This window comes from Rhinolophus sinicus, chromosome 13 (genome assembly GCF_057876585.1).
Source record: "Rhinolophus sinicus isolate RSI-liver-muscle chromosome 13, RSI-T2T, whole genome shotgun sequence".
In the NCBI taxonomy this organism is placed as follows: Eukaryota; Metazoa; Chordata; class Mammalia; order Chiroptera; family Rhinolophidae; genus Rhinolophus; species Rhinolophus sinicus.
This window is the reverse complement of record NC_142513.1, coordinates 26544048-26565792: the sequence shown is the minus strand read 5'-3', so window position 1 is coordinate 26565792 and position 21745 is coordinate 26544048. Positions and strand designations below refer to the sequence as shown.

At 43.6% G+C, this 21745-nt stretch overlaps 1 protein-coding gene across 6 annotated transcripts in view; it reads left to right on the top strand.

The window, feature by feature from the left end:
* The window catches only part of SLC23A2 (solute carrier family 23 member 2), a 116272-nt gene that overhangs the window by 61751 nt on the left and 32776 nt on the right, over positions 1-21745 (top strand). For 4 of the 6 annotated variants that reach the window (XM_074317751.2, XM_074317750.2, XM_074317753.2 and 1 more), the window contains 3 exons: positions 176-274; positions 8569-8709; positions 10830-10987. In XM_074317751.2, coding sequence (XP_074173852.1) covers positions 176-274; positions 8569-8709; positions 10830-10987 — 398 coding nt within the window. The remainder of the gene's footprint in view (positions 1-175; positions 275-8568; positions 8710-10829; positions 10988-21745) is intronic. The other 2 variants (XM_074317754.2, XM_019733759.3) reach the window with 1 other exon arrangement.

Genomic DNA, 21745 nt, shown 5'->3' with positions numbered 1-21745 from the left:
CACACTTGTTGAGAGTTTCATTTAAGAACACCCAATACTTGGCTAATTTGGTAGGTGAAAAATGCAGTTTTTGTCTCTTGTGAGAATTACCCATGAAAGACTGTGGGGAAAAATGTTTCCGTATAACCGAGAGGTATATGGTGAAACAGCTTCTAAATGGAGTGTTTCTCTTCAGGTGGTGATAAATGGGGGTGCCACGTCCAGTGGTGAACAGGACAATGAAGACACCGAGCTGATGGCAATCTACACGACAGAAAATGGCATCGCGGAAAAGGTACCCACTTGCATCACCACTCCCCACTCCCCACTGCTGTTGTCAGGATGTTGTGTCCTTCGTCTGAGGTTTTATCTCTACCCTCCTGTGTGGGTGTGGGTATGTGTGGGGGTGTTCTCCATATAACGGAAATAGTGATGAGGAATAGAAGTTACTAATTTTTAATTGTCTTAATGGCAATTAAGGCGCATCCCAGATAGAGGCCCTTATCTCTGTACATTTTAAAAGCCTTAGCCAGGATGCCCGTGGTTAGGAGTTTGGGTCTACCTTTTCACCTGCCCACAGCCATCAGGTAAGCCAAGATGGGCGCTTACAAGTATAGCCCGGAGCTACGGAGGAAGAAGCAGTCAATGTTAATGCGCTTTCTTCTCAGGGTGCACTGCTTGCAGTACCACTAGCTCTCTGTGCACCACAGGCCCCTGGCCCAATAAAGCACGTGGGAGCGAGCTGGACGCCACTGTGGGGCTGTGAGAGTCCTGAATTCTTACTGGGTTGGTGAAGATCTCATGTACAAATTCTGTGAGCTTATCGTCATTGATCCATTCCATAAAGCTGTCAGACAGAATCCTGACACCCAGTGGATCACCAAACCAGTCCCCAAGCGCAGGGTGATGAGAAGGCCGACATCCTCGTGCCGCAAGAGCTGTGGCCTTGGAAAGGGCCACAAGTTCCACCATACCATCGGTGGTTCTCGCCGTGCAGCTTGGAGAAGGCGCGATACTCTCCAGCTCCACCGTCACCGCTAGTATAAGTAATGGTTGTAAAATTCTTACCTAATAAACGATTTAGGACAAGGACAGTCATGTCTGCTTAAAAGTGTTCTGGCTGTTAAAACTAGTTGTCTGCAGATTGTTTCATGTGTGCGTTGTCAAATTATGAAAGTTAAAGTGCAATAATGTTTGAAGACTATAAGTGATGGTGTATCTTGTTTCTCAGAAGATAAACACTTTTGTCTTTGCTTTATCTTATTAGGGAGTTTATGTGTCAGGGTGTAAGATGTTTGGTATAATACGTATAAAGTAAATTCTGTGAAAGAGGAAAAAAAGAAAAAAAAAAAAAGAAGAGCTTGGGTCGGGATGCTATCATGACTCAGACCCTGAGGGGATTACTTAAACTATCTGGGCATCAGTTGCTTCACCTCTAAAATGGGACTGAACACATCATTTGTCCTAGGGTTGTTGTGAGGATTAAATGAAATAATACATGTGAAGTGACTGTATACATCGTATGTCCCAGACACAGTGCCAATTACAGTGACTAAGGGAATGAGAGAAACTAGCAGATAGTTTATGTAGACTGAAAATGCCTTTGACGAAGCTCTTGGACCAAAGCTTGGTCACTAAAGTGAGAGAATCTTTTGCCATTTCCCATCTCCTTGACAGGTCAGTCTGTGTGACTATATTCATAGAGACCAAGAGATAGTTGCCCAAAGAGGGTCCAGATGCCTGGATTTCTTTTTTCTTTTTACTCAATCACTGTGCCTAACACATATGAAAAGTTTAATAATGTGACATTTCCAGATTGCATTACCGCCCTGACTTCTCAGTTTCATTTGAGTTTTATTTGAGTGACTTTAAAAATAGATTTTATTTTTAAAAATGACTAAGTTACAGTGAAAATTACTAAGACAATCAACTTACATAACGAGGCATTATAATTCTAGAACCACTGTATTGTACTATAGATAGTGTATACTGTATATTCTAGTCACAGACCAATAGAAAGCTGATACATGCAAATATAATACCCATCTTTGGTATTAGTGCAGTAAGTTATAGTATAATCCCTAAAATGATAAAGGACAAAGAAATTATATTGGAATAATCAAATTTTTAGGTCTGTGTGGGTTCTTTCTTTTTTAAATTTCTAGTCTGGGAGATGGAAATTTCATTTTTGGCTATCTTGACCAATTTGCTATTGTTTGGTCAAGCTATTATAAATTTTATGGAGGCTAATTAGAGCCATGCTGAGATGGTGAAATTCTTGTGGTGTTGGATTCCAAACTGCTCCTCAGAGCACAGAGACGAGAGCAGAGATGAGAGCAGCCACGGTCAGCATGTAGACTCATGCCCACAGTCTGCAGCTAAGACGCAGCCCGCAGGGCACGGTCCTGGTGGGGACCACAACCTGGCTTGCCTGGGTCTCAGCATCCAAATAGCACATCTTTATAGCAAAGCGCTTCTGAATTCATAGACTTGTTGGATTGCATCCAGTCCTCAGATCCTGGGTCCTTCATCACAAAGTCACCAGAATTTCTAGGCTATACGCTATCATGCTTTTGGACTTCCTCCTCCATTATTCAGGGCAAAAATGACTGTCTTTTGAAATGAATAGTAAGTAGCATTAACAGTTTGGGGCTTTTAAACGTCTGTAGCTGTGCCTTTCACTGACGATAGTGATCGGTTGGCAAGAAAAGTGTCTAGTACATTTATGCTGGACATTTATTTCCCTGTTGGGGTGAAAATGTTTTTCATTGTCTCAACATTGATACATTTGCATTTCCTTTAATACCATCTCTCTGTTTCACTGGCCGTTTGGGGCTTATTTTATTCTGAAATCAGTTTTGGTATTTTTTTTCCAAAAAATCAATTTATTCTGATTTTCCAGTTAATTTACATAGAACTGAGCAAAATAGGTTTTTTATGCTTTTAATACCTTTATTTCTGTGATTATTTTCATGTTTCAGATTGTGTATGTTTACCCTTTCTCCTCCCACATTGCCCCATTTGCATTTCCCTGGATCAGCTTATTTTTTTCAATTTAAAAGAACTAAATTTTAGATTTACTTAGTCTTCTAAATAACTGCTTTCCTGTTTTCTAATGCATCAGTTTGTTTTTTCTTTATTCTTTCAGTTTTCCTTTTATTTTCTAATTTGTTGAGGCATATGCTTTATTTGTTTTGTCTTTTAGTTTTAAATCCAATGGCTATGAATTTTCCACTAAGCATGGCTTTAACCAATGGATTTTCATATATAATTAATGTTTTATTCCTATTTTCTAAATAGTCTGCTATTTTGGATTGCATTTCTTTGCTCCTTAAGGGATCCACTTAAAAATTTCCAGGTGGAGGAGGGTTTTTGATTATTTTATTAATTTCTAGTTTTACTGTGATCAGGAAATGTTACCTGTATTATTTTTTGGAATGTGTTGAAGTATTTCTTATGGTTGAAATTTATAAATGTTCAAGCTTGTTTTAAATGCAGAATTTCTGCCCCAGCCTAGACCTGCTGAAGCAGAATCTGCATTGTCATGCAATTTCTATATGTGATTCAGATGTTCATTGAAGTTAAAGAAGTAACACTAGTCATTTCCAAGAGAAGGGCTAGCTCATGGGAATAAATTCCTATCTCAGACTAACTATAGCATAGCATTTAGGCTTGAAGGAGAGTTTGGCCAGATGTAAACACAAGAACACCATGTTGATAATTTTGGAAGCTGGGGATAGATATTGGGCCGGCATTCCATATTCTTTCTACCTTTGTATGTGTTTGAAAAATTGTATAATACAAAGCAAATGAAAACGATTGAATCATACCCTGTCGTTGCTGCTCTCCCATTTTCTGGTATTGAATGTGAGGAAATCAGGCCAGTCTTTTTTTCTTACCAGTATCTTGGTCTTTTTGCCTGTCTTACAGATTCTTTATTTATCTTTGATATTTAAGAACTTTACTTAGCTACATATATTTTGATGCTGACCATTCTGGGTCAGTTTTTTCTGGCACTTTCAATATTTAGCATGAACGCTCCTGTTGCTTCAGGAAAGCTGTCTTGAATTATATCTTTATTTTTTTGTTCTAGTCTAGTTTGGTTTTCTTATTTCAGGGCTCTGATTACGCATATTTTGGATCTCTTTTGCCTGCTTTCTCTAGCTATCACTTCTCTAATCATTTTATACGCTTACATTGTTTTCTTTTTTTTTCATTTTTAGCCTGTGTGACTCTTACTTTTTTTCATGCTATTTTCTCTTGCACTCTTACTACTTTCATTTTTGTTTTTTTTTTCTTCTACTTCTGTCCAAATTCTGTCAACTCATGTTTTATTTCCCTGTCTTTAAATTTCTGTTTTAAGGTCTTCCTTAATAAAGTTGATGTTTTTTTTTGAATTTTCAAAATATCTGAATCTTTTTTCATTAATTCACTCAGTACTTGGCGGGTCTTTCTAGTTTATAAACATGTACTTTAGTTCTTAGAAATTTTCTTATTTCTTTGATGAATTTCTGTATTCTGTTTTCTTCTAATCTGACTTAAAAACTGTTGTTATTTATTATCCATATTTGGTTTTTTGTTTGTGTTATTTTGGGGACATATCTTTGACTTTCAACCCTTCCTTTGAATTTTTTTTTCCTGTCTTGTTTTTTTTAGTTTCTAAGACATCTTTTACTGTTTCTTTTTGGTTTGATTTACCGATTAAAGCTTTTAAAAATGGTATCTCTTTCCTCTCAGGTTCAAAGTATTTTTATTTTTGTGAAGATACTGGTTGCTTTTTTATTTTTAACATGTTTTCTTCACACTACATTGCTCTTGTTCTGTTTCCTTGGCTCTTATTTTTGGAGGCTTCCTTCACTGTCCCACGTTGTGAGGTAATAAAAAATAGGGCTGTGGGGTCGTTGTGTGTGAGTGAAGTTTGTGTACTGGTGGGCCTTGCCACTGAATAACCAGACGGAAAGCTTGTCACTGTGGGGTCTAGATGTCAACATATTGTCTCTAGGGCTGATCACAGTTCCTTTAGAAAGGCATTTTCTGATCTCCTCCTATGTGTATAAGCTTGGCTTCTGTAACCTGGATTCTGGCATTCTGGAAGCAGGTGAGGACCCCATGTTCTGCTTGCATTTAACCCCACGTAGTATTCCTGAGTCTGATGCTTTTCTGGTTTATATTCTTCAAAAATACATTGTTGTGTCTTGAAGGATGAGGATAGCAGTAGACAACAGGATGTCTGATTGATACACGGAGTAAAACCCATCCTCTTCCCATGCCCGTTCTGTCTTGTACCTCCAAGCTTAGGACCTTTCTGGGCTTGTGTTGGGCAGTCGGCTGCCTTCTCCACATGCTGCTTGTACAAGCACGCAGGCTGTGGATTCCTTCCCTCTCCCAAATGGGTCACAACACACGCACGTGCTTCCCAAAGTTCAGAGATGTGTTAAGGTCATTTCTTTTTCCTTTGTTTCATATTCCTTCTGTGTGTTTTTAGGATTTATAGGAAATGACACATGTGGCCAATCTGCCACGTTTAACTGGAACTCAAGATCTGGTTCTTTGAAAAATAACTGATGAAATTGATCTTTGGTGGACCTGATTAAGAAAACAAATGAGAAAGCACAAATGCACATTAGCCATGTAAAAGGAGATATAAGAAATATACCAGAGAATAAGAACTGTGACTTTGTGATAATCAATTGGAAACTCTGTGGCAGAGTTGAGTAGTTGTTACAGAACTATCATGGCCCATAAACCCTAAAATTTGTACCATACAGCCCCTGACAGAAAGTTTGCTGACTCCTGCTCTAGAAGAAATTATTTCCTGGAGAAAAAGAGACTGCAGTTGACCGCCCCAAATGCCACACTAGATAAATAACCAAAGAAGGGATAGGAAAGGATAGTAATGATCTTAAGAAGGCTCCAGCCAGACAGCTGAGTTCTGAGTGTACTAATCTTTGAAGGACAGGTAATCTTCCCATTCTTTAGATTATTTCAGACCATAGAATAAGGTGGAAAAGGCTTTTCAAAATGACATCATTAAACTATTAATGTAGTCATCTTTTAAAGAAACCTTGCTGTTGGAGGTTATTGTTTTTGCAATTTTTAAAAATGATTCATATTGTTCATGCAGTGATAACTGAATGTGGTACCATAGTTCCAATGGCCACGCTCCTTCTGTCTCGAGGGGCAGTGCAACATTTGTGTGACAGGGTTGATTGATGCCCTTGACCACACGGTTCCCTATTCAATGTCCTCTTAATACCGCCTATGAACATTTACATTAGTTCCATTTCTGTGTTGTAGAACCACCTCATTACTGAGAAAACAGAGAGAGAGAGAGAGAGAGAGAGAGAGAGAGAGAGAGAGAACGTATATATGTGTACCTGTCTTAATCTTAGCATGCCAGGCTGGAAAGAGGACAGATCAATCTGTTCATTTCTGTTAATCAAAATAGTAGTTAAAACTAGTAGTTTTGGAGTCATTAGAATAATATTGCTAACAATATTATTGTAACAGATTATACTAATCTGTTAATTGTAGTGTTACTGTACTTTACTTTTAGGTATTTCTCTTTGTTACTTTGTGAGCAGTAACACTCCCCACTTCTGCGACTGTAGATAATGTGATGGTGTTAAATTGTCCTTTGTATTACTAAGTCCTCTAATATCCATAGTTGGTTGCATTGTGTCAGCAGAATGGTCAGCTGAGTTTAGGGATTCCCAAGACCTGAGTTGGAGGTTGCCAAATCAGGTTCAGTGATTCGTTAGGACTCAAAGAATTCAGAAAAGTTCTTATACTCATAGTTATAGCTTATTTCAGAGAGAGGCTACAGATCAATATCAGTGGAAGAAGTCATGTGGGGAAGGGTCCGATAGACACCAGCACAAACTTGCAGTTGCCCTCTTCCAGTGGAGTCGTGTGGGCAGCACCTCATTTTCCCAAAGATAGTGTGTGACAGCTCTCCAGGAGTGTTGCCAACCAGAGAATTTCACTGGAGCCCTGGTGTCGAGGGTTTTACTTATTGAGGGATCAGTCATGTAAGTATGACTGACCACTGTGTGGCTGACCTTAGTGGCCAGCCGCACCAGAGGTCAGACTGATACCATGTCGCCCAAGGCCCCCACCGTAGATCATGTCATTGGTATAAACTATTTGGGGCAGTCCAAAGCTTCAGGTAAAATAATACAGCCTAATAGGCAGGATGGTCCAAGAACTCAGAGGTTACCTCCCAGGCAAGGGCCAAACCTATCTCTGAAATGTACAGGGTTTGGACATCCCAGACCTGCTGAGTTAATTCTTTACTGTGCATCACCACATACGAAATTCCTCACCCACGTTGTACTTTCTCTACCACTCCTACCAACACATTTTTAAAAGACACAATCCATTTCAACCCATTCAACAGTGCAAATCTGCCAATATCCATTGTTTAAATGGAAGAAAAAGTTCTCTCAGAAAGGTCCTTTTCAAGTCCCATTTGGATTAGATCAAATATATCAACTTACATCTGACATTTACCTTTAGGCTTTAGAAGTTGAGCCTGAGTTTGCGTCACTTCTTTTGTTCGAGGGTATTTGACCCTTGAAAATCCCTGTTGCCCTGTGCATGGAAAATTGAGTGGTAAACACATGGAGTCAGCGTCTTTCTGTGGACCAAATCCATCAGATGACAGGGCACTACGGTCGTGGGTCAGAATGTTGTCATCGTTAACATTTTTTTGTGTGTGTGTGTGTGAAACATGTTTTAATTTTGTTCTCTGGTAGGCACTTTGACAGGTTATAAAAGACTTTTTTTAAAACACACATCTCAGATTTCAAGAAATTGTTCATAGGGTTTTAGAATCCAGAGCAGTTTTGAGGCTACACTGGGGAACGTGAAGTTACTTTGAGTTTTCTGTTTGGTTCAGTACTGGGCGAGTTCAGAAGCGATGCTGAAGCTGACCGGGAATATCTAGACTATAACCTTAAAGTGTCTGGTCTTGGTAAAGATTTTTGACTTAAAAAGCATGCAACACTTAACATTTACAAAAATTTTAGTAATGGCAGAGGACAAGAAGAAAATAAAATTGCCCACTAAACTATAAATACATTTTTAGTCTGTTTTTTTAAAAATTGAGTCACATATCTGTATACTTTTGAATTGTGTTCTTTTCACTCAGCGTCTAGGCACAAAGATCTCTCTCCTTGCAGGGATGGGATGGGTTAGGTAGGGCAGATTAATGCTTTCTGTTTGAAAGTGGTTAGCATTTTATATTGCATCTTCATTCGGGGCACCACCCAAGGACTGCTCATGCCAAGGTATCACTTTGTGGTCTCAACCTGGGACCGCATCCTCTCCACGCAGGCGGTCCCCAGGCCTGGGGAGAAGCTCTGAGCAAGCTGGGTGCTCTTGGGGATGAGTCGATGGCAACGGACACTGAATCCCCACACTCTGAAGGCTGAGTGTCCCACTGAGTGAGTGTGCTTGAGCATTGCATCTGCGGTAGCCAAGGCTTAATTTTATGGGAGAATGGCAGCCACCTTATAAAGTTGTTTCTTTAGTAGCAGCGACCTGTATTTAGCTGAGCTAACTTTAGTCCTTGCTTTTATTAAACAGCTCCTTTGTCCCTCTCGCTCACAGAGCTCTCTGGCCGAGACCTTGGATAGCACCGGCAGTCTAGACCCCCAGAGATCGGACATGATTTACACCATAGAAGATGTTCCTCCCTGGTACCTGTGCATATTTCTGGGGCTACAGGTAAGACGGTTCCCTTAGGATGTAACCACCGACAGATACTTGAATTGTCCAGAGTTTTGTTTTTAATTCCATTTTGATTTTTATATATTGACAACTTTATTATAAAGTAATTCTTTTAAGGATGATGAATGCGAATTCACATCAATTTCTTAATAGTGAAAGGAAGAAATAGGAGGAATAGGTTAACCAGGGAATGAAAGAAGGAGAATGTTCGGGGATTAAGGAAGAGAAATGACATGAAAGGAAGGACAAAAAGATCATAGAGATACAGAAAGGAAGAATAGAGGGAGGAGAAAAGTAGAAGAGTAGAGAAAAAAGGGTTCATTTCATCTCTCATTCCTGGCATAGTTAACCAATCCACAATTATGGTCAATTCTGTCATGGACTGTGGGTGACACTGAGAAGTGCCCTGTTGGCTAGGCATAAATGGGAGGGTGCAGTCTTATTTTTAAAGGAAGGCAACCTTTGCTGTGGTAGCAGCTGCTTGGCTGACGCAGTTTCCAGCGGGAATAGAGTAGGGAAGCTGCCAGGGGAGCAGAAGGGGAATGGGCTGGGGATGGGGTGGGAAGTGACACAGGTGACACAAGCCTGTGTAGGACTCCTTGTCTTCAGCACTTTCTCCCAGCTCCCGGCACCCTTTTCCCACTTACAGATTGAAGTGGGGCTGTAGGGAGTAAGGGCACGAGACGGGAAGCTCTTTTCCAGGATGCACACCCCGGCCTGTGAGTGCCTTGGTGGTTTCAGCCATGACTGTTCAGAGGTCTGACTTGCCATTCTTCTTTTCTCAAGTTTGAGCAGTTCAATCTGGGGTATTTCAGATGCTGAGAAAGTCCGTCTTATTGCCCAGATGGGTTTATTCACTTGCAGGTGAGGCTGTACCTGTTGACAGCTGATGCTTTGGTCTAGTTTCTAGCCCCTAACCACCCTTAGGTATCAGATAACTTGGTAACCTACCCTGAAAGGTGCCTAATAAAGGAGGAGTTGTGACCAAAGGAGCTGAGTGGTCTTGGTGGATAATTGACCTTGGGTTGAGCATCCCGAGCCAGATTCAGGAAACCTGCTTTTTGAAACATTATATTATAGATGTTTCTAGAAGAAATCACCCTTAGTCAAATGGGATTGGGAAACCCTGCATGGATCATGCCCGTCTTGGCGATACAGTGTTCTTAAGCTTGTGAGCAGCCCTGAGAAGTCCTGGATGGGAATGTCCTGTTTCCTGCATGAAACACCTATTAGTGTTATGTAGTTGGGCTTTATGGGCTGCAAGCAATACATTGTGGCAAACAGGAGCAGAGATGGGGAACTACTGGGCAGAAAATTACAGTTTGCAGAGTAGAAGTAGGAACTGAATAAGCAGGCCTGTGGGAGGAAGGGAAGTGAACAGTGGTTCTGGGAATGTTCTGCCAGAGCCGCAGGAGTGGAGGTGGGGTCCCCAAAGGAAGAGTGGGATTGGCTTTCCTGGAGCATTGCCACAGCTCCCATATTCCCAAAACCCTTCCCCGATTGTTGTGAAACAATGCCAGGCCATAGAAAAAGATGGAAAATCCCCTGTTTAATGAAGCTTGTGTAACTTTAATCCCCAGACCTGAGAGAATTAAAAAAACAAAAAACCCACACAAACCGACTGATTTTCTCAAGAATACAGAGGTAAAATCTTACATTAAGTATGGGCAAGTCAAATCCCAGAAGAAAGATACAGCAAGAGTTTTTGTCAAGACTGATTCAGTGCAAAACAATTCATGTTAACAGGTCAGGGGAGAAAGACCTATAATTTTAGCAATTGATATTGAAAAACATTTGGAAAAAAAGCAAATAATCCCAGTAAGAGTTGTGTAAGTAAAATACCGCCAGTGCTTGTATTGAGTATTTCCTTTATGCTGTGCTAGAGTCATGTGAGTAGTAAGTAATAATACGAGTGAGGAGTAAGACAAGGAAATGTAATAGAAAGGAGAAATGCTGAAAAAGAAATATGATTTGGCATGTAAGTGTGCACTTAAAAAAACCAGAGTTTTTTCGTGTGGGCTATTTTTTGAAAACAATGGAGGAGGGAGTTAGAATGAAATCAGAAAAAGGACGAGGAAGGGTTTACCCTTTCCCCTCTGTCTCTCTGTCACCCACAGCATTACCTGACGTGCTTCAGTGGCACGATTGCAGTGCCCTTTCTGCTGGCCGATGCCATGTGTGTGGGGTACGACCAGTGGGCCACCAGCCAGCTCATTGGGACCATTTTCTTCTGCGTGGGAATCACAACTTTGCTGCAGACAACATTTGGATGCAGGTGAGATTGGGTTGCTAAATTGGGATGCTGAAGCTGCTGGAAGGCATATAAGCAACGCCATTCACCTAGGGCTGCTTAGAAGGACTAACTGGAGTGGCAGGAGGGTTTCCTACTGAGCCTTCCCCACCCCCAACCCCCACCGTGTTTCTTTTCTTGGTGGATGGCACCACTTCCCACCCAGTTGTGCAAGCTGGAAACTCAGACTCATTCTCAGCTTCTATCCCAGCCGCTGGCAGGGCAAGCTCTCTCTCCAATACCCCCTCCCGCCCCCATTTCCTTACTTCAGGCCTGGACTGTTCCACTAGCTTCCCAGTTGGTCTCCCTGCCTCCAGGGCTACTTTCCTTGCCCCACTCTGTGCTCGCGCCCCCTGTGCATTTTTCCAACATTTGCATCTTCCTCAGTGCTGCCAGGCTGTAGTCCCTCCCCTGTTAAAAAAAAACGGGATAAATCCACCCTTTAGTCTTCTCCCTTTCTCTGTGTCCCCACCCTGCCCCACCTTTCCAGCGTGTCTGATCCCTGCTGTCCCCTTCCCTGCACTCACCCTGGGGTGAGCTCCCTCCCCGGCCGCCCTGCTGTTTCATCCTCCTGTGCTTATGCTCCCCAATTACTGGTGCACCCTGCTCATCTTTCCGGTCTGGCTTGTCCCTCCCACTCTGTGAAGCATCCCTGACGCCCCCAAGCCTCCTTTGTTCTCCCCTCTGAGTTCCCACACATGCATCTTGTGTCCGTTCTTCTAATGTGGCTCTTCTTCCACTATGTCCTTTTTTGTATTTGTGTCTTGTCCCACTGGGTTGTGCTCCCCTGTTTGGTACCAGGGCTCTGGCTGGTTCACCTTTGCATCCCTGCCCCCAGCCTAAACGGGTATGGAGCTGGCAGAGGAAGGAAGAGAATCGGTTCTTTCCTGCCTCCTCCTGCAGGCTTGCTTTGTCCTCTCCTGTTCCCTCTTCCGCCCTCTTCACACTGCAGCCTCTTCCTTAGCCCGGGGCTCTGCTCATAGGGTGGAGCCTGAGGGGATGGGAATGTCTTCAAGGGAAGCGCAGCAGAGGAAGCTTATGCTTCTGTCACTTGCTCTGTTGGAGACAGTCTGAGGAAGGGCTTTGCCTTTCCTGCTGGGGGAATAAGGAGCTAGTACAGAAGACGGCTTTGGAGTCACGGGCTGTGTTCTGATGAGTCAGGATCCTCCAGGACCTCGAGAGGCCTGTCCTTACTTGGGGGGCGGGAGAATATGGGGAGAACCGTGAGCAGTGTTAGGGTGTTCTGGCTGCTCCACAGGCAGTGCCCTGGGAAGGGAAATGGCAGCTGCCGTGCAGGTCTGCTGATGGAAGGGAGTCTTGTGGACTCACGGCTGTGGGGATGGCCAGCTCTTGGAGGTCTCAGAACCTCCTGCAGCTACCACACTTAGCAGGTCCCTTACTCAGAGGGAGCGTCTCCTTGGGGGTCCTCTGAGGGGAGGGTCAGGGGTACCATTGACCTGCTGGGGGAAGGAGATGTGTTCTGGCCATTCCAAGGATGACTCGATTCATTTTATTAGAGCCAGGTGGTTAAATTTGGCTGGCAGCATCTTTCATTCTGTTGATACTGCATTCAAAAGTCCATATTTCAAGTCCAGAGTGGACTAAAAAAATCTTTTGTTGGCTGACTCAGGAGCCTTACCTTACCTTGTACATAGGACACTGATTCTCTGGGGAAATGTCTATTTTTCTATTTTTCCTAAACAGCTGACTCATCAAGGAACTTGTAGCACAAACTATAGGTAATTTTGGGCAGTGCTTGTAGTTAAGAATTGTTGGTTTATCTCAAGAGGGAACAAAGATGCCTTTCTTATGGTAAAATATGCATTGTGTGCCCCTGTGCCCTGGTCTCGTGCCAAGGTCAGCCATAGGCAGCCACATTGCCAGTGCTGGGTAAATCAAGCTGTTGGCTATTTTAACGATAAACTGTAATCCCATGGGCAGCCAGAACCTACCGTTGCCAGGGTAAAGCAATGGCGTACAGTGTGTGGCCAAGGATGATTTCTTGTCCTTCGTACCTGGGGAAGTGGAACAAGCAAACATGAGACATTAGAGGGACCTGCACAACTCTATGACCTTGGACAGATGACCTCTGCGGTTCTTTTTCCTTTTGTGACAGTGAGAGGAGGCTCTTTGTAAGGTATCCTGGGGATGACATTTTGCCATTATTTTAATGGACCTATTGCGATTTTGTAGATTATTGCAAACTTCCTAAAATACATTTGGGAAGTTACAGTGTATGAATAGTAAGAAAAGTGTTCTGGTTTTGATAAATGCTAACATAGACCCTCATCACAGTCTGTGAATGATCATTTCAACAGACTTACGTATTTATTTATTTCCCCGTCACCACAGGATCAAATAAACAGACAAAGCAATTGGGGCAGAGGGGATAGAGGATGGGACAGTGCTGGAGGGAAGTGTCACTGTAGCCAAGAGTGGGGTTTATTCCCAGCGTCACAGCCATAGGATTGCAGATCGCCTGTGCATTTCTGTTGGTTGGTTTTGTGGGTATTTGGGGGGTAGTTCAGCACTCATTTCCTTAGGCTTAGTGCAGCAGAAGAAAAAGGTTTAATGGTCAGCTTCCATGATTTCTAAGACAGATTTTCAGACTTCTCCAGCGCGGGGTGGTTTATGGTGTTGCATGTGAGTTCTGTTCACTTCTTTGTGTATTTACCTGCCGAGTACCTAATACTCCGTCGCACTGGATTTAGTGGGTGCCCGGGACCTAAAACCCAACTGTGGTCCGTGCTTGTGAAGAGTGGGCCCTTTATTTTGAGGAAATTAAGACACCTGCAGGTCTTGAGCAGAGGAAGGAAGAAAGTGTACGCGTCCCGACCTGTGTGCTGTGGCCAGGGCTTTCCTCCTCCTCATTCCCTGTGGGCAGCCTGGTGGAGAGGGGCGTGCAGTTCCTGGACACCTGTTCCTCTCCAGAAAAATAACCAAAATTGATAGGAAAACAGTGGAGGGGACACAGATGTATGCCTCTGCAAACCTGAGTGCAAGCTCAGACTGCCAGCTGTAAGATGTCACCACGTCACAAACACTCCTTTGGGGACATGTTTCCTACGGGCTGGGCTGAGGCCACACGGAGTGTGTCTAGTGCAGCTCAGGCTATTGACCCTCCTTCCTTCTCCCTTGGCATGAAAGTGATTCCTTTCCTTTGGGGACCATGACTGTTTTGAAATGGAGGTTGTGAGTCTCAGCCCCAGCTGTGTGACCTGCATGGCTTTAGTGCTGCCCAGAGCCTCCGCCTGCAGGGGGCAGATGACTTCTGCCAGGCCTGCTTCTTCCACCTTCCCCGTGTCCCGCCTTTTCCTCCTCCTCCCCGCCACCTCGCCGTTTCATCCTGTCCCTTGATCTCGATCTCTTGCACTTTGCTTTCAACTAGGTCTTCATTGAGCTCCCTTGAATGAGGATTCAGCAATTCATGGTTCTGGTTGATTTGTGATGTCAATCCCAGCCACCCCGCGGGCTTGTTCCAAGAATTAGTCCTAAGCCTTGAAAATCCCGAGAGATCAGGGCAGGGTATTTGGCAGCCTGCAGTAGCCTCGCCTCCTCGGCCCCGGGAGGGCTCAGAGAGGACTCCGCTGATGCCTCTCCTTGGCTGCCCTTTCCCAACAGAGACCATGTCTTGGTAGCAGCTCCCAGCTTCCTGGGTCTCTGTCCCTGGGTGTCACTGCAGAGCTGGGGGTGAAGCAGGGCCGTCCCAGATCCTGCCCTTCACCTGCCATGCTGACCTTCCCCAACCTTCCTTGAGGGGCAGGTGTTGTGTTTTTTTTTGGGGGGGACACTCCCAGCCTTTTGCTCCAGGTGCCTCTGGAGACATCACTCTGAGCTCTCCAGCAGAAGAAAAGGCTGCAGGGGGGGGTGGCCCCTCCCAGAGTAGCCTCTCCAGGCCATCTCACGCCTGCTGTCCACACGCAGAACCTTCCTTTGCTGAGAAAGGTAGGATTTGGGACAAAAGAGTCATTGTAGCCAGTGGAGCAACCTGTCTGTAACAGTCGTCTGCCTCAAGGAGAGAGCCCACCCCTGTCTTGCATCTCCTTGGGTTCTGGGGGCCCGGTACATATTATGTGTTCACTGAGTACAGGGGCAGCTTTAGGATTCGCCAAGGTCTCAGGTTTGGTGCTTTGAACTATTGGTAAAACTTAGAGGACTGGAGGGATGGAGGTAGGGAGTCTGGGTTTCCCCCCACATTCTCTCTCTCTATATGTATTTATGTGGGGTGTATGTACATCATTTTTTTGGACCGCCTTGAAAGTAAAGTTGCAGACAGCATGCTGGCTTACCCCTAAATACTCCCCTAGGAAGGAGGGTCTTCTGTGTAACCATTACAACAATCATTCTACCACGTCATCTAATACACAGTCTGTATTTAATTTCCCAAGGTGTCCCTAAAATATCTTTTATGGCTGTTCCCTCCACTTTCTGGAACCAGGATCCATTCAAGTTCATGGGGTGCATTTGTTTGTTGTGTCGCTCCGGTCTCAATAATAAATGGTTTCCACCTTTTCCCTCCATTATCACCCCTCTTTGAAAGAATCCAGGCCAGTTGTCTCATCAAGTGTCCCATGATCTGAATTTGTCTGATTGTGTCTTCCTGGTGTTATTTGATTTGTTCCATAGTCCCCCCTTATTTGTTGTAAACTAGGAGGTGGGGCCATAGGCGTGGTTGATTGAGGGTGAACTTTGCCAAAATTTCTACGTAGGTGACTTCACATTCTTTGATGTCAGTCAGGCACGTGGTATCAAGTTGTGGGTTTTTCCCACCAAATAATAAAAATTGCTGTGCATTTAACTCAAAATGTTTTAGATAGGCTATTAAAGAAATGGCGGTTAGTGAGAACCTGGAGGTAATGACCTTGGAGGAGGGAGGAGCTTTGCCTCACTTCCCTAACCAGTTGCATTGGGAAGCTTTGAATTTACAGGGCGCATGGCTCTCGTTCCATTTTCATGTGACTGTAGGCAGGCAGCCTTATCTCTCAAAGCCCCCTTCCCTCGTCTGTAAAATGGTGGTATTAGTAATAAAAGTGTGAGCATCAAATGAGCTAATCCTCGGCACCTGTCTACACTCGCCTGTTGGTGTTATTGTAGTGGGCCTTCCGGCAGGGAAGGAGGCAGGTAGGCACAGGGGAGGCAGAGGAGTGCCGTGGGCGGGGACACCGGCTGGGATGCCGGTGGAGCCGGGCCTGATGGACACAGCGGGCCGTCGGGTGCTCACCACGGCCACCCTGCCACCCTGCCGTCAGGTGTGCTTTTCTGGGTGGTTTCCCGCTTCGGTTAACACACCGTTTCTATTCATGTTTCTGAGGTTCCCGGGAACTAGGAGACTGACAGCCCCTCTTCGTATACGTGGGGTTCATGAATGTAGTTCTCCACAGTCTTTTCTTCTCTCTCTGACCGTCCAGTCCCGCTTGCCTTGCCCCTGCCCGCGCGCTCTGAATTCCTCCTCCTCTTCATGCCCCACTGTGTCTCCCCCTTCTCCTTCCTTTTCAGGCAGGTGCTTCCGTGGCGAAGCTGTGTGGGCTAGAGCAGCATTCCACGGCCTGAAGGTCAGAGCTTCTCACTAAGTATCAGGAGGGAAGCGCTTCCCTTTTTAAATGTTGTGTTTTGTATTAGCTATTCAATATAACGCTAGTATTTTAAGGTATATGCTGTCATCCTTCCCCCATTTCCACTCTCAGAAAGATACTTTATAGGCATAATTTAAAGCATATCTACTGAGGGGTAATTGACATATAGTAAAGTTTATCTTTTTTACATGTACAGTTATGAGTTTTTACCCATGTCACATAACTACAACCAACAGGACACTGCCACACCCCAAGGAATTCCTTCATGCGTCTCTGTGACTGGCTAGATCTTGAAGTAATAAAAGTATTTTAGGCTAATAGCCCTTGACCTGAAACAGTTGATAGTATCATCATGTTTGAAAAGGAGGTTATCAAAATCATATCCAGCTAGCCCTCTGGAATTCCTGGGCTCTGTCTCGACAAAGCCTCCTGCTGTGTGGCTTGGGAGGGGAGAGGCGCCTGTCAGCTGCTTCCTACTGAGATTCTCAAGGAATCTCTCTCATTTAAAGTACTAATTAAAATAGTTCATGTAATTTTTAGTATTTATCTGTAAAGCCAGAATAACATGAACTTGAAGACAAAGGTTACAGTTGCGTTTAGTTAAGTTTTCTTTGAATCAACTCAAAATGGATTAGAGATCCAAATGCAAGAGTCATGAAACTATATAATTATTAGCGTGAAATAACAGTAAATTCTCTTTTTAATGTAGAAGTGGGTTTTTAAACTTTTGAACTAGGACTCAAACTCCAGGAACAATCAAAGGATGATAAATTTGATGGCAGATATAAAAGCATTTTTTTGAAACATTTGCATTATAAAAATACACGATAAATAAAAATGACAAACTGGAGAAAGTATTTTTATCATATCACAAGTAAAATGTAATATCTCTAATACAGAAAGAACTCTTTTTTTTTTTTAAGATTTTATTGGGGGAAGGGGAACAGGACTTTATTGGGGAACAATGGTCAAATTGTTGTCCTTTCAGTCTTAGTTGTGGGGGGTTCTGTTCAGCTTCAAGTTGTTGTTCTTTCAGTCTTAGTTGTGGAGGGCGCAGCTCAGCTCCAGGTCCAGTTGCCGTTGCTAGTTGCAGGGGGTGCAGCCCACCATCCCTTGCGGGAGTCGAACCGGCAACCTTGTGGTTGAGAGGACAGGCTCCAACCAACTGAGCCATCCGGGAGCTCAGCGGCAGCTCAGCTCAAGGTGCCGTGTTCAATTTTAGTTGCAGGGGGCGCTGCCCACCATCCCTTGCGGGAGTCGAGGAATTGAACTGGCAACCTTGTGGTTGAGAGCCTGCGCTCCAACCAACAACTGAGCCATCCGGGAGGCAGCTCAGCTCAAGGTGCCGTGTTCAATCTTAGTTGCAGGGGGCAGAGCCCACCATCCCTTGCGGGACTCGAGGAATTGAACTGGCAACCTTGTGGTTGAGAGCCCACTGGCCCATGTGGGAATCGAACCAGCAGCCTTCGGAGTTAGGAGCACGGAGCTCTAACCGCCTGAGCCACCGGGCCGGCCCCAGAAAGAACTCTTAAAAGTCGAAGTGAAAAATATCAAAAATCATATAGAAAAAAGAGCAAAAGACATAGACAGTTCACAAAAAAGTTATGCAATGGCTCTTCACCATGTAAAAGGATCATCAAATTGACTTACAATAAGAGAAACACAAATGAAAGCCACCCTGAGATATTCTCACCTTTGTCAGATTGACAGAAAATAAAATCTTGACAAGTCATTCTGTTGGCAAGGCTGTGGGAGAACAGGCTTTCCTATGCATTGCTGTTGGGAGCAAAAATAGTTCAACCCCTATGAAGAGGGATTTTACAATGTCTAGACTGCATGTGCATTTACTATTTGATCCAGCAACCTCACTTCTAGTAGAAATTTACCCTGAAGATACGTGCTCACAAATGCAAAATAATGCTGTGTAACTTGTAATTGCAAAATATTAACAGCCTAAATGCCCATCTATAAGAGACTGGCTGCTATGGTACTTCATACATTGGAGTCCTATGTAGCCCTAAGAAAGAAGGAGAAAAATCTGTGAACTGGTGTAGAATGAGTTTCAGGATATATTGAAAAAAAACAAATGGCAAAAAATGTGTGCGTGTGTGTGCGCGTGCGTGCGTGCGCACATTTGGTAAGAAAGAAGAAATAACAAGGATAAGGGAGGAATTAATAAAAGTGGTTACCTATAGTGGGTAAGTGGGAGCGGTTTGGAGGATACCTGTATGGGAGTGAGACTTTCCTGGTATATCTCTTTATATGGTTTGATTTTTAAACTGTACACGTGTTCAACATATTCAAAACATAAAATCTAAAAGGAGGAACAAAAAGCAAACCCTAAAATTGAATATATATGCACAGAAACAAGTGAACCTAACTGTATGTCAAATTGCTAACCACACAGAGGAAGGAATTCCCAGACTTCCTAAGATAGTACTTTGCACACCGTGAATGGAATATTTTCTAAGGACAAAAAATAGAAACCTTACACTTAGTAGTCTAGTTAATAGTGATATTGGTATAATCCTGGGACGTGTTATATGATGACATAGGATAGGAGAACTGAATGAGGACATTGGGGTGTGAGAAATCGGGATGCTCAGTGCAGGAGGAGAGATACGAATCTGGAAAGAAGGTAATCCAGTGGTGTTGGGTTGAACTGGAGGTATCATTAGGACCCGTGATTAAAATATACTAATAATTTAAAAAAAAATTGTACCTCTAGTCGCTGAATGACACCCAGGAACAGTGACTCCCCCCGGTGCTCAGATTTCGGTTTAGAAATACTATGTTCCATCAGAATGAACCAGGGCTCCTTAGAGAAGTGGTTGACGCCAGGGCCGGAGCTGAGAAAAGTACAAGTTGAGCTGGGAACATCTTGTGTCGGAAAGCAAGGAACTGCTCAAAAAAGTGAGGAGACCTGGGGGTAGTTAATGTCAAAAAGAATGGGAACCTACTTGACTGAGCAGCTCTGGGCGAGTTTGGGACAATTTAATTATTGAAAGGGATAGTCATGGAAGTGAATTATAGAAATAGCTAAGAAGGAATTCATGCATCTACAGTGAATTTCCAAAGAGAAAAAGAGGGAGATAGAGTTGGGACAAAGAGGAAAGCTGTTTTTTACAAAAGGAATGATAAAATTAGAAACTCAGAATTTTTAAGCCCACTATGCAAGAATGTTAATAAGCTAGTGGGATATAATAATTGCACAGTCTAAGAACTCACCCTACAGATTATTAATTACAGAAGGGTAAAGGTACTTTTAAAATGGAGAGTTCCAGCAGTCACTACCCTAACCAAGAATTCCCACAGTCTGGGGGACATCCTGAGGTGACATGCGTCCTGATGTGATGCTGTAAGATGTACACGATACCCCAGCAGGCTCCTTGCCAAAAAAAATTTTTAACCTGGCTCTAAACATGACACATGGTAGCCAAACACAGCATAGGGACTGATTAGATTGGGGGAGTGGGGCAGATATTTGCACTTTTATAAACGGAAATTTAAATATGGCCTGAATATTAGGTTACGTTATTAAATTAGTGTCACATTTCTGGGGTGTGATACAGAGAGGCGATGATGGGACAGAAAATGCTTATGCTTGCTGAAATGACTGGGTGAAGTGTATCACGTCTGCAAGCTACTTTCCAACAGCTCAGCTGACAGATTGGCATATACATGCAGTAAACAATTGGAAAATGTTAAAAATCAAGAGAAGAGTTTTCTCTGACAAATTGTGTTTTGCTTTTCTTCTAAAGCACTTAGGACACACACTCCTGGTAGCAAATTCAAAAATGAAACTGTAGCTCCTCAGAGCCAGGTCAGCTCTACATTTCTTAGAGATTGTTTTTAAATTGTGCTACAGTTTAGACTCAAATGTTTATTTGGCAAGGAAAGGTTTTGCACCAACTTGATTTTCTTGCTAGGTGGAGGAAGCCAGGTACAAGAGTATATACTCTGTGTTGACGAATTCTGTTTTTGTTTATTGTCATTAAATGGCTTGTTTTTGGGCAGATACATTTCACACCTTCATGTTGCTGCTTGTAGGACCATTGCCTTTTAAACTTTTTAAGACATTTTCTTTGATGGTACCAGCAGAGGACAGCAATCCCCTGGTGCCTGGGAGCATTACCTGGTTTTGTCTGGAAAATTTATGCACTTTTTACTCCTTATTCTCTCTCCCCAATGCTTTAAATCTAAAAGTCCTCTCCCAAATTTGCAGTTAAAATTAACATGGCCAAAAGACTTAATCTCTTATTTCTAGTCTAATAAAATTTCAAATAGTATTTGTAAATAGCACCTTCAATTAATTATTAAGTAAAAGTTGGTGTTGGGGATACAATGATGGGTGAAACGGTCCCAGTTCCTGTTGTCAGGGCAATTCTAGTCCTCGGGCACCTGGGCAGGTCAGCACGAAGATGTCCTCACGGAGACCCGCCCTGGGATGGCAGGTCATCTGAGCCGACAGTGCAGGATTAGTGGGGTCAGCCAAACCAAGACCGCAAATGGAGCCAGCCACAGCCTGTCGGAATGCCTTCTGAGAAGAGTTTTGGAGTTACGGTCATCTTTCCCAGTTCCGCCAAAGCGGTCCTTTCAGAGCAGGTCCTTCAATAGTTTCCTCTTGCCTGCAGGAAGAGGGCGTTTGCTACCTGGTCCCCTCTGACCATCACATCAGCCCCCGTGCTGCCACCCACAGTAAAGTCTCTTCAGTTGGTTCTCCAGGATTCCTGGGTCTATTTGTTGACTCTCATGTTGTACATGCTTTTCTACTCGGAACCCCTTGCATATGTGGTGATGTGCTTTTCGTCCTCCTTCTGCTTAAGTGACTTTCCTACAGATGCCCACAGCACCCTGCATCGCCCACCTCACCGCCCTTCACGGTGGCTATGGTTATTCTCCTTCACACAACAGAAACCCCTCAAGGGCCCAGGGATAGTTTTTTCCATAGTCATACCTGCTTATTTAATTGTGTCTGTGTCAAGCAGACGCTCAAGAAATGCTTCTTAAGTGACCAGAATAATCCCTTCATCTAGCCCCAGGGTTGTCAGCCTTTGCAGTCTGGTGCCTCAGCCTCACCCAGAAGTTATTGTTCAAAATCCAGATTCAAGGACTCCACCCGCAGCTCTGACTAACCAGGGCTGGGTGAAATGCAGTAATTTCCATTTTT